The sequence below is a fragment of the Clarias gariepinus genome, chromosome 25 (genome assembly GCF_024256425.1).
Source record: "Clarias gariepinus isolate MV-2021 ecotype Netherlands chromosome 25, CGAR_prim_01v2, whole genome shotgun sequence".
In the NCBI taxonomy this organism is placed as follows: domain Eukaryota; kingdom Metazoa; phylum Chordata; class Actinopteri; order Siluriformes; family Clariidae; genus Clarias; species Clarias gariepinus.
This window is the reverse complement of record NC_071124.1, coordinates 23,200,843-23,213,676: the sequence shown is the minus strand read 5'-3', so window position 1 is coordinate 23,213,676 and position 12,834 is coordinate 23,200,843. Positions and strand designations below refer to the sequence as shown.

The 12,834-nt window shown below is 36.1% G+C and overlaps 1 protein-coding gene across 2 annotated transcripts in view; it reads right to left on the bottom strand.

The window, feature by feature from the left end:
- The window catches only part of fgf12a (fibroblast growth factor 12a), a 67,505-nt gene that overhangs the window by 49,900 nt on the left and 4,771 nt on the right, over nt 1–12,834 (bottom strand). Inside the window, exon 1 of one of the 2 annotated variants that reach the window (XM_053487041.1) lies at nt 3,835–4,086. The exons of the other annotated variant lie outside the window; for it this stretch is intronic. Coding sequence (XP_053343016.1) covers nt 3,835–3,928 — 94 coding nt within the window. The 5' untranslated portion in view covers nt 3,929–4,086. Of the gene's footprint in view, nt 1–3,834; nt 4,087–12,834 lie in introns of those variants that run through there. 2 annotated transcript variants of the gene reach the window in all.

Below are 12,834 nucleotides of genomic sequence, written 5' to 3'. Positions count from 1 at the left end.
AAGTACTGTAGATGCTTTGCTTCTGCTGCTTTATTTTTCTTCTATGATGCTGTATTTAAAGGTCATTGTATGTACTGTATGCATATGAAATATACAGAAAGAGAGAAAGAGAGAGAGAGAGAGTTTGTAGGAAAAAAGCATGACTTTGATAAAACATCTGTCCCTTTTGAATGTTCATGAGTGGTCACTTGGCTAATAATAGAGCCCCACCAGTGCAATGCACAAACACACGTGTCTGACCAAACAGCACTACTGTAACTCTTGTCCTGTGCAGAGCTGCAGTGAAGCAAACAGATCCCCAACACCTGAAGTCAACGTACAATTAAGTTGGCTGTTTAACTAAAAAAACAAAAAAGGATCAACAAAAAAATGATGTGTATCTCAGCAAGAACATAGCGGCCCTAATGAACTGAAGGAGAAGACGGAAACAGCGCAAGGCTAGCCTGAACACGAGCGCAGGACAAACGAGCGCAGAGATTTCTGGTGGAAAAAGGTCACGTGTGACCTTTACATGTCCTGTCATCTGTCTTCACGGCACACTGCAAATATACGGCGTGTGCTTTTTAACCCCTTGAGCTCCAGCACGTACTGTATATTTTTTCCATCTAAAATGACATACTTATGTAGATTTTAAAGCTTATTATAAAACAAATGCAAAGTTTTTGGTGTACTTTTGTAAACATTGACATTGTCCTGATATACAAAGTGATAATTAATAAGTTAGAAATTAGTCTTTCCTTTACTGTTTGAATAAAGAGTGCTAAACTGTAACTTTTCCTGTTGTTAAGTGACGTCCTTAATTTCTGCACCTTTAACATGTTTAAGTTTCAAAAGTGTTAAAGCTTTACACTACATTACATGCACATTGCTAAGTAAAAGATACAGTATGCATTGAAGGTACAAACTATTTGTTAGTCAAAAAGAAAAGACAAAGTTTGTACCCTTTGTACTAAGACTGTCAAAAAAAATGGCTTACTGTACAGTAAGTATACATCGCCAGAATTATCCAACTTGAATGGAAATATATAAAGATACACAAAGAGCACAAATTAGGTGATTGAAATAGGCACATCAAGCTGTAGTGACTACAGTGTATTCTAGATATGGCCAAAAGTATGTGGACACCTGACCATTACATCCATATGTGGTTCTTCCTCAAATTACAAAAGTCGTCTAGAGTGTCTCTGTTGACTGTAACATTCCAATTTTGCTTCACTGGAACCATGAGGCCCAAAGCCTTATCCAGATTGATGATGCTCCTGTGAGATCCATGAAGCGAGCTCCGTGAAGACATTGTGTGTGAAGTTAAGGAAAATTGGAGTTGAAGAATCTAAATGTCCTGCACAGAGCCCTGACTGAACTTAAACCCACTAAACAACCATCCTTGAAATAAACTGGAACTGGTGCCTCTTGGACATTCTGACATTAGCGCCTGAGCTGAATGAACACAAATCCTCACAGCTACAGAAACACCAAGATCTGGTGGAAAACCTTTTCAGAATAGTAGCATGCATTACAAAAGCAAAATGACTATAGATGTGGTGTCATCTCAGGGAGATGAGATGTCAAAGACATACTGTATGTGTGTGATGGATGGTAAGGCATGCACATACATTTAGCTGTATAGTACACTGATTCACCTGACTAACATTGAGTAGGTCCCCTCTTTTGCCACCATTTCTATTGGAACCACCATTAACCCTGTTCAACAATCTCAATTCCAGCAGCTCTTCTATTGGATCAGACTACATGTGCCCGCCTTCACTCCCTATACAGTATGCATTAGTCATCCATGACACTGTCGCCGGTTTGTTTGTTTGCTGGTTTCCCTTCCTTAGGTCACTTTTGGCAGCTTCTGACCACTGCAGACTGGGAACATGCCACAAGAGCTGCAGTTTTGGAGTAGCTCTGACCCATCACAATTTGGTGCTTGTCACAGCATCTACAATTACAATATCTTGTTACAATGACACCAGGAAGTGTGTGGGATATATTAGGCAGCAAGTGAACATTTTGTTCCTAAGGTTAATGTGTTGGAATTAGAAAAAAATGGCCAAGTGTATGGATCTGAGTGACTTTGACAAGGGCCAAATTGTGATGGCTAGAGGACAGGTCAGCGGTCAGAGCAACTCAAAAACTGCAGCTCTTGTGGATTGTTCCCAGTCTGCAGTGGTCAGGACCTGCAAAAAAGTGCTCCAAGGTAGAAAATACAGTATACTGAACTGGCAACAGGGTCATGGGCTTCCAAGGCTCAGGAAGTGTGGAGTGAAGGCTGACCCGTGTAGACCGATCCTATAGAAGAGCAACCGTGGCTCAAATTGATGAACAGGTCCCTGTGGAAAGCAATCAGAACACACAGCACATCACTGTTTTTGTAGCAAAGGTGGAATCTACTCAGTTTTAGACAGGTGGTCATGATATTAAACCTGATTGGTGTATTTACCATTTTGAGCTTTTATTACTGTATATGAAACATAAGTTAGCACATGTGATGCTCTATTTAGAGAACACAGGATTGAACCTGAGCTATAGGGGCAAGGGTAGCTTAGTGGTTAAGGCGTTGACCTACTGATCGAAAGGTCCCAGGTTCAAACACCAGCAGCACTAGCCCTTGAGAAAGGGCCTTAACCCTCAACTGCTCAGGTGTATAATGATAAGTCACTCTGGATGAGGGCATCTGCCAAATACAGCTTATACAGAAAAAGTGTGGAACTATACAGGAAAAAGTGTGGAACAGCCCCGTGTCTAAAAAGTTGCTGGTAGCATGGTGGTGTAGGTTCAATACCCACTTCCAGATCTGTGTACCTGGAGTTTGCATATTCTCCCTGTGCTTGGTGGGTTTTCTCTTACAGTCCCAAGACATGCACAAAACACGCTAACTTGCGTTCCCAAATTGCACATACAGTAGTGAGTGTGTGTATGTGTGCAATGGATCGGCACCTTATCCAAGATGTACCCTGCCTTATGCACTAAGTCTCCTGGGATAGGCTCCATGTCCCCACTGACCCTGTATACAGGATAAAGCGGTATAGACAATGAGTGAATAAAAAGTGAGTAAAAAGGTGCCCTAATCCAAACTGGAAAGAGTAAAGCCTGTGTGGTATTACTGGTATGTTCCTGCAGTGTGCATTATTTATACCCTCATTTCAGTGTATCCCAGGATTGTAGGATGTAGGACGCAGGATGACTGCACTGTCCAAACTCAGTGCATTACACAGACAAGGTGCACAGTTTGAGGCACAGGATGCGGCGCGCTGGAACAAGTTGCTGTCCGAGGTGCTGAATCACGTGAAGAAGTTGCCCGTCCTGCAGGGACACCAGAGCCCGATTTAGAAAGCTCATCTCACCTTAAAATAATCTCCAGGACGCAGTCTGGCTGAGGTGGCCCCGCGGGCTGCATCTGCCCCGCGTTTTTATTGTTATTATATCATCATCATCATCATCATCATTATTATTATTATTATCACTATTATTGCACTCTGCCATGCATGCTTTGTTCCCTGGCAATAATAAAATAACGAAACGTCCTTGACATGGAGACAGAGGAGGATGGGGTGAACAAACAAACAAACAAAAAAAGATAAAACACTGATTTTTTTTTTCCTGCTAAAACTGCGACTTTGGAGATGAATGATGAAAGGATGGCACGAGCGGAAGTGAAGAACTTGCGCGCGCCGAGAACAACACTGTGCAGTACCGCAGGATTTGGCGCGCCGCGCGCGAGCATGAAGGAGCAGCGCGTGTACAGGGTGCATAGTTACATTGTATATAACATGTAGCCTGGAGCTAACAGAGAGAAAGAGAGGTGTGTGTGTGTGTGTGTGTGTGTCTCACCGCTGCTGGTGGTCGTGTTCGCCTCCGATCTCTCTCCGCAGAGACACTGCAGCATATGCGCTCCTTTCTTCAGGAATCGCCCCAGAATCCTCATTTGACTCGAGCTTGTGCGGTTTTGCTTCTTATGTCAGCTACCTCAAAAACAAACCCGATTCAAAGAACCACTAACTAAAAAAATAAAAAATAAATAAAAAATAAAAATAAATCATAAATAAATCACGCGTCCTGGCTTCAGCGCCTGAACCAAAGCGTCCCCGACCGAGACATCCTGACTGAGTGCATCCGGTTTTTTTTTTGGTTTTTTTTTACCCCCCTCTCTCTTTCTTTCCTGCCCCCCAGTGCGGGTCACTTGCCCTTTAGCTTAGCGGGAGTCAGCTCCAGCTCCAGCCCCCAGGGCTAACCCGGTGCCCCTAACCATCATATAACCATCATCACCGCGTCCCCTCTGTCACCATCAGACAGGAAAACCAGCAGCTCCGGTGTGCGTTAAGCCGCAGGGCCGAGACCCAAATGCAGCCGGTGCATGTGGGAGATACGAGAGGGTTTGGATTTATGTATATAAAAAATAAAAAAGGCAGTTATTTCGTGTCGGTATGTAAGCGGAAAGAGAGAGAGACACAGAGAGAGAGAGAGAGAGAGAGAGAGAGAGAGAGAGAGACGTGTAGCGTTACGTCAGATGCAGGCGGCGTTTAAAGACAAAGCACAAAAAACTCGTCCTGCCTTCAAACTCCAGATCTCCACAGCATGATGTGAGTCTTCTGTGAGTTTTATAGGCTTGTTACTCACATTTTATAGGATTTTTTTTTAACACACAGATCTATATTTAGATGGAACTACAAAAACAGCTATAATAATAATTATAATAATAATAATAATAATAAATGGAGCTTTGTGTGTTGAAAATATATTTAAAAAAAAGAAGAAAAGTGCTTAGAAGTTACTGATGAAGAAATAAATGGGTCCGAGTTACTCTTCTGACACAATAAATAAATAAATAAATAAATAAATAAACAAACAAACAAAATAAGTAAATATAAATAAATAGCCTTTATTCAGATTTGGAATAGCCTCTAACCAGACTTGTTGTTGTTGTTGTTGTTTTTTCTAGAATAGTGCATTAAACCTATTTTTATTTACTTTATAAAAAAAACAGTTTCTTAAATGTTCTTGTACAGTATATTTCTACTTGTACAGTATATTTCTATTTTTATTTCTATTTTTATCCTAGTTCAATTAAATCTTTCTATCGTATTTCTTTTATTTATATTTATTTCTTTTTATAAGCTTTAATTCTCTTTTTAAGGTCACTGGCGGTCGTATAAGCATTTAACTACATATCGTACTATGTATGACTGTTTATGTGACAAATAAAATTTAAATTTGAATTTGACAAACTAACTTATTTCATCTATCCATCCATCCATCTAGGAATCGCTGAAGGTTCTCTTTAATAAGGAAAGAAGCAAAGAAAGAAATGGATCTTCTGGCACAATGAATAAATAAATAGCCTCTGTTCAGATTTTGAAATAGCCTTAAATTTGACTTAAGTTTTTGATTTGTTTTGTTTTTTGTTATAAGAGTGCATTGAACCCATGTTTTTGTTTTTTAAATGAAAAATACAAACTAACTTTTTTTTATCCATCTATTTATCTATCCGATGGTGATCATTGTATTTATTACAATATAAATTGAAATTTACAGCAATGGAGAGAAACAAATTTTTACAACCATGATGGGACCTTTTGGAAACAACAGTTAGCCTAATCTGCATGTCTTTGGACTGTTGGAGAAAACCAGAATCCCCAGAGGGAACCCACAAAGCACGGGAAGAACATGCAAACTCAGAGGTGGGAAACAAAACCAGACCCTGGACCTGCTCTAAACCCAATTTTTGTCTATAGTACAATGCAAACATTGAAGTCTGCACTCAAAATCTATCAAATCTTTTGTAATTGAAGAGACAACTTTAAAGCTCCGCAAATGTTTCCCCCCTTTTGGACAAGTAGTGGTAAAATTTTCAGTTTGAACTGATTGCCCTCATTCTGAACTTCTCAAATGTCAGCAGCAGGTAAAAGCTTACCTCACTACTGATAGCACAACAATGGGCAATGCAGATGAGACTAATGAGACAACTTAATTTTTAATGTTTGTTCTTTTCTAGCAAATAGGAGATTGTCAGACATTTTTCTTATCTTACTTACATCCAAGCTTCATAACTAAAAATCATTTAATTCATTAAATATGTATCAACATATTTAAATTAAGAGCATGAATAATGGTACATTATTGTTTAAAAAACTGGTATGTTTATGGTGATCTTATTAAATAGAAATACATTTGCAAACTTGGAGTAACAATGGAGCAAAATAGAAATATTTTTAATTAGCAAAAGCCACACAAGGCCAAAATAATTTTTTGAGTGCACTAATTTCCGCGTCCACCATATTAAAGGGTAATTATTATTATATTTTTTTTTTTTTACCAAAATCATTATGCTGGTTATAGTAAGAACTGTATTGGACCATTCTAATATGAGCATATCTTTTGGACCAAAAAACTAACAAAAATCAAGTCAAATCTTGAAGCATATGTTCAGAACACAAACACACCATGTTTCATATTAACTTATAGAGCTCTTTGCACCACAATTTTACTCTTTGCATACAAAACAGTACTATTCAGTCAAAGCTGATATTGTTTTGTTATTTTAAAAGAAATAATTACAGATAAAATAATGCAAATGAGAAAAATCTTTCACTGTGTTTTTTAAGTCTTGAGAATAAAGCAGATTACAACCCGAAGGTTAAATTTAAACTGATGCAAAAGGCTTTATACCAAAATAAAACCCAGCTGAGGAATTCACTCAATGTCACATTACTGCCATGCCTTTGTGTACACTTAATTACACACACCTACTGACTGTGGTTTTGTATGTCGTTATTGTTCCACAAAAAAATTGAACTTGGATGAAGCTTAGCTTACCAAAATGAATATTACATAAAAATAAGGACACCCATCACTAACCAGTGGAAGACAAGAAAATAATTCTTGCACTCCAAAGTTGACTCAGCAGTTACCATCTTGATCTTTAGATATAAAACTATCACAACTAACAACCTGTGGACATCGAATAAAAACCATTGAAACCTTTGACAAAACATCTGCTAATGTCCCACTTCACAATCAAAACAACATCATCTACTGTTAAAGCCGACACCAGATAAGTATCATTTGCTGACAACGCTTTTAGCTTGATCTTGAAAATCACATTTAAACCCCACAAAGTTACTTGAGTTGTCCTAATGTCAAGCAAGTCAAAGTAAACCAATCAGCTGTTTTTGATAGCACTATGGACAAGGACAAATGGTTTTATATAAGGCCACAGATTACTAAATTAAACTGAATCAATGAAAATTTCACAGTATTATTTAAACATATATGAATTGAGGTTAAACAGTGCAAAATGTATTATTGCTAACCTAAATAAAATCTAAAATTGTAAAAAAAAAAAAAAAAAAAAAGTGTTATTAATGATGCTGTCAGGGAATATGTAATAATTAGAAAGTACACAGTAGCAAAGCTGTAAAAATTTACATTTATGCAAATTGACCTGTAAATTGTTTCATATATAGATAAAATAAAATTAAGTTTTAATTGTCAATTTACAGTGATTTAAAGTTTTAAATTTACAGAAAGATTTTTCAATATACTATGTACCACAAAATGTATTTATACTTTAACAGTTTTTATCTAGGACCTTTTGAAAAATTCAGATTAAATTATGGCAGCAATGTGTAGTATTATATTTCCTCCAAAGATGTCAGTAGTCGCACCATTGTTCATGCTATCATGTGACCATGATTTTTTGTTTATATAAGTGATATCTAGTGATATATAAATGCCATCCATCACTGTACAGCCAAATCTCTTATCATCATTTAACAGTTAATTTTTAATAGCATAAAATATTTCGTAGCAATTTACGAACTGCAAGTTCTCGTACAATTTTATTATTAAAATATTTTAATTATTGATAAAATTGTATATTATTTTATCTGTAGCCATCTGTTGCATTCACATGCTTATCATAGATGCTTTGGTCATTTTTTAAATATTTTATTTAATTAAGATAAAATAAAATGAAGTACTTTCATTACTTGTGTACTTTAATTACAATAATTTTTGCGATATTCTTTTTCTTAAAAGTATATTTTTAGCACTTAATTATGGAGCTCATTGAGCTGACATGTATATGACAAATGCTTCATGAATGAAAGTTGTTGCCTTTGTTAATCTTTACATTACCCTTACCGCTTCAGTTTAAACAATAGAAGAACATGGGACTACACCTTGATTCATGTGCCTACAGGGAAACTAAGATGTATTAAAATGTGTGTGTATATATATATATATATATATATATATATATATATATATATTCTTTTACAACTATATGATATTTAAAAATCCTACTACTGTATAAGCACTACTTCCTGGTAAAAACATTGTTCTCTTTGTCTCTTTTAATTGTCAGACTCGAGTGATGTAAACCCAACACTGGTTCACGTCATGCACTGGAGTGACATCACCAAGTTCTTATGAATGAGAAGCTGTGATGAATGGGCAAGACACCAGATGGAGCTATACGCCTGCTGGGCAACATCAAAGCAGTGGAGAGGTAAGAGTTTTATTCACTTCCGTTCTGATATTTGAAATGCTCATTTCTATCAATGGGTAAAAAAAAAACACCACCACCACCACAATAACACAATGCATGCATATTAGCAGTACTGGAACATAATGCACACATATTAATACAGGAAGCTTGACACAATCCCTGTTTCATGGATTTTATTCTTTTTCTCACACTTGCGAGTTTTTACATTAACAACGATTTCGAAAATCGATAGGACAGACATCACGGCTCAGAGATGTCCGGCAAATCCTGCTTAGCTGGCAGACAAATAAATGCTGGATCAGCAAAGTCATGCATCTCTAACACTGTCAGCGCAGGTGCTGGCCACTACAGTATCTCTTCATGATATTTCCCAGCTCAGATGTCCGCAGAGAGAATGAATCAAGCGAAACCTGCCACAGATCCTAAGAGAGTCAACAACGACAGATAGAGAACTCCTGGTTTATGAAATAACTATAGACCGCGGTCTAAGAGCCCTGCTTCTCTCACTCCTTGGAAAGAATGACACGAAAGCAATCGAACCTCCAACACATCTTAATTTAATTTACAGAATGAGCAGTGCAGAAATAGGCAGAGCCTTCATGCAGTAAAAACAAGACCTAAGTGGAGGTGGAACAGTGCAGAGACATTTAAGGTTCGGTCTGGAAACTCCAAAATATCGAGTAACTGATTCATACATGTACTGTATATTGGTATGGATGTAATCGAATAAAACCATGCAATTATGCGTAATAGTTAGCAGATGGCCACTTTTAATGCTACACACCATTGTAACGCAATGCCCTGCACCAATGTAGTGAAGTAGAAAGTATAGATATTTGTTGAAGGTTGTAGTGGAGTAAAAGAAAAAATGTCCACTAATAAATAAAACTACTACATTAAAGTACAGATACAGTATGTAAAAAAAGTTAAGTTACCTTCCACCTCTGATAGTAATAAATTTCAATCATTTTGTTTGATTTGGATTCTTGTCTTCATGTGATTTAATCTTGTGTACTGATTTGTGCAAGCAAAAAACATTGTTGATTTTTTTTTCAATTTCAAGTTATTAAATTATAAGGACTTATACGACTCTAAACTCCGCCCCCTACACTTAGCCTGAAGTCTTGCAACTCGTCACAGCCTATAAATGGAGTTGTGTGAATTGAGTTGTTGTTGACAGGATGTAGGGGTTTGTATTCCTGATTCCTAAAGCAGGACTGATCGAAGCAGGATGTCAGCTCGGATGCTGAAATTAACCAGTCTGGGGGTATTTTTTATTTATTTATAAAGTAGTCTAAAAATGGGCCAAAACTTTTGCTTCCAGTCATAAATTACATTTTGGGATTTGTTTCCCTTAAAGCGATGAAGAGGATCTGTGGTGCTATAAATCAGCCTACTCTGGTGCGTTTTTCTCTCTCTCTAAAAAAAAAAAACATGATTCAACTCATTATGAGTAAAAAGTGTATTAGAGCAAACTTTGACTGAGATGGATTTACATTTAGGAGAATAAATTACAGGAAACTATGAGTGCATACGAGTCAATAATACACACACACACAAGCCTGGATTATTATAAAAGTAAAAACAAGACAAAAGGAGGAATTAGTTTGGTCATGATTACTTGATATTCTATTTTTGTGGCAATGTGGTTTTTGTTTCTTTGGCATAAGTAAAACGAGGCAACAGTGTTTTTTTCTAGCAATTTGGGGATTCGAAATTATAATCTTTTGTGCATCCGGTGCAAGGTAATGACGGATGGATGGATGGATGGATGGAACAATAGATAGATAGAAGGAGATCCGCCATAGGATAAGCATTATAGATGATGGATGGATGAATGGATGGATGGATCAATACATGTTGTATTTATTCATAAGTTGTTCTGCATTAACTATAAAGTATACATAATTAATGTTACAACTCATTGGAGAGGCCTTGGAACATTGTAAGTAACATTCCCTTTCTCATACCTATTACAAATTCATACCTTATATAATAATAATAATAATAATAATAATAATAATAATAATAATAATAAGGATGTGGGCACATTGAGCACATGAGTGATAACTGGGGACCTTCTGATCAGCAGTACAGCACCCCCTGAATAATCATAATAACTGTATAATCATCATTATAACATTTAGTTGCTTGCCACATCAGGAAAGACTTATCTGCTTGAATTCACTATAAAATGCTCTTAACATCAAACCCCATGAAATAAAATACCATGAACGGTGAAAGTATTACTGTATCAGTGATCACCTACTATAACCCAGAAGGTCTTGTATTTCTGGTGTGAAAAAGAATTAACTGAGAAGTAGTGTTGGGGTGACAAAGCAAAACCAGCAAAATAAATAAATAAATATAATAGATTCGAAAAATAAAATAAAATACAGAACATGGAGAAAAGATGAGAGATCTAAATGCCGGCATACTAAATGTACGTAAGGCAGTCAATAATTTTTATTTATTTTAAATCAGGTTTTATGTCCTCAGCATACACTTACTGTACTGCAATTATAATGTAGATTTCTCTCATAGCTTTCAGTACCTTCAGTCCGTCTTTGCTGAGGGTGCCAATAATTTGAGCATACTATATGCTGAAACATACCGCTTTAAGTATGGTATGGTATTATATGCAAAATAATTAGATAATATACATTATATATTATATTATATAACATAATATATATATATAATGTAATATAATATACTACAACATATAGATAAACTTGGATTTAAGGGAAATAGGGCATAAAGATATACAGAAGTAAAGAATACTGTATATACATAATATAATATAATATAATATAATATAATATAATATAATATAATATAATATAATATAATATAATATAATATAATTTTAAATCAACTAATAAGCACATTCTTTCTCTCTTCTAATAAATCATGAGAGTGTGTTTGTTTTTGATGCATTATTCTCCAGGGTCGGTCTCCCTGGTGCCGAGGTGTCGAGTGTAAAGTGTAAAGGTGAGTCGAGGACAGGTAGAGGGACAGGTAGAGGACAGGTTGGGTGGGATCGTGTAAACGCACACCACCACATTGTGCTGCATACAAAGGATCGTTTCCTGCTAACGAGGCAAACTTCTGGTCCATCTCTCATAACACGCCGAGCATCCCGAGCATATTTATAGGACACGAGGTCATTCTCTTTCAGATGAGGAAATAAATGCGCTATAGCAGCTGGGGTTTGTCTCAAACACACACACACACACACACACACACAATGAAAACTGTATCGAACTAAACAGTATGGATCCTGATGTGAAACAAAGAGGTCTGTGATCATTTTTTGGGTATTAAAAAAAAAAATCACAATCCACCAATATGTTATGGTTTTAATATCTTTCCTATTGGACTTTTATTCCAAAGCTTATTAACCAGAGCTACCATGCAACTAAAATGTGTTCTGTAAGTGAAGAGGTTAAGAAATAAAAATAACTACAACTGGACATTTTACCAGCACATTCAAAAAGTGAGTTTAACAGTTAATAGAAAATACATGTGGAATTTAAAGGAAATAAAAAAATTAATAATTAAATCTGTACAATGTAGTCTGTGGAATTTTACTGTACAGTTAAAAATTTGGATTTTCTTTTTCTTTTACGTATGCATAAGCAGTGCCATTTCTGTCTATATCTATGCCTGGTTATTTCTACAAAGAATAATTTCTGTATTTATATTGAGATTTTAACCTATTTTTTTTTTTTTGTTAACAAAAAAGTCTCAGAGCTACTTTAAAGATTTACAGATAATGCATTTTTTATACCCTTACCTCTCTTTGTTTCACTCCTCTCCAAATTCACCATTTCTGTGTCTAAATAATTGAGCTACTGCTGAGCCCCGCCCCGCCAGAGAACAGCGGCGCATTAATCTGGAAGGGGGGGGGGGGGGACCTCTTTTATGAAGTTTTATGAAAAAAAAAAAACACGGATAGGAATTCTAAATACCAGTATACATACAGTAAAAGTATTCATCTAAATGTAAGGGTGTCAATAATTGTGATATATTTTAGATATGGGTTAATTTTTTATTCTTAGGAACATTTACTTTTAGTTTCCAGTACCTTTTAACCCATCTTTGCTGAAGGTGCCAATAATTTTAGAGCTGACTCTATACGGTGAAAAATGAGAAATACAGTTTTAAAATGTAAGGTCTATGTAAATGAGCTACTGCTGAGCCACGCCCGTCTAGGGAACAGAGTTGAGCAGTAAGCTGGGGGAGGGGCTCTTCTTATATGAGGTCAATTTAGGGGGGTAAAAAAATTTTGCAGAAAAATACAATTATTATTAATATTT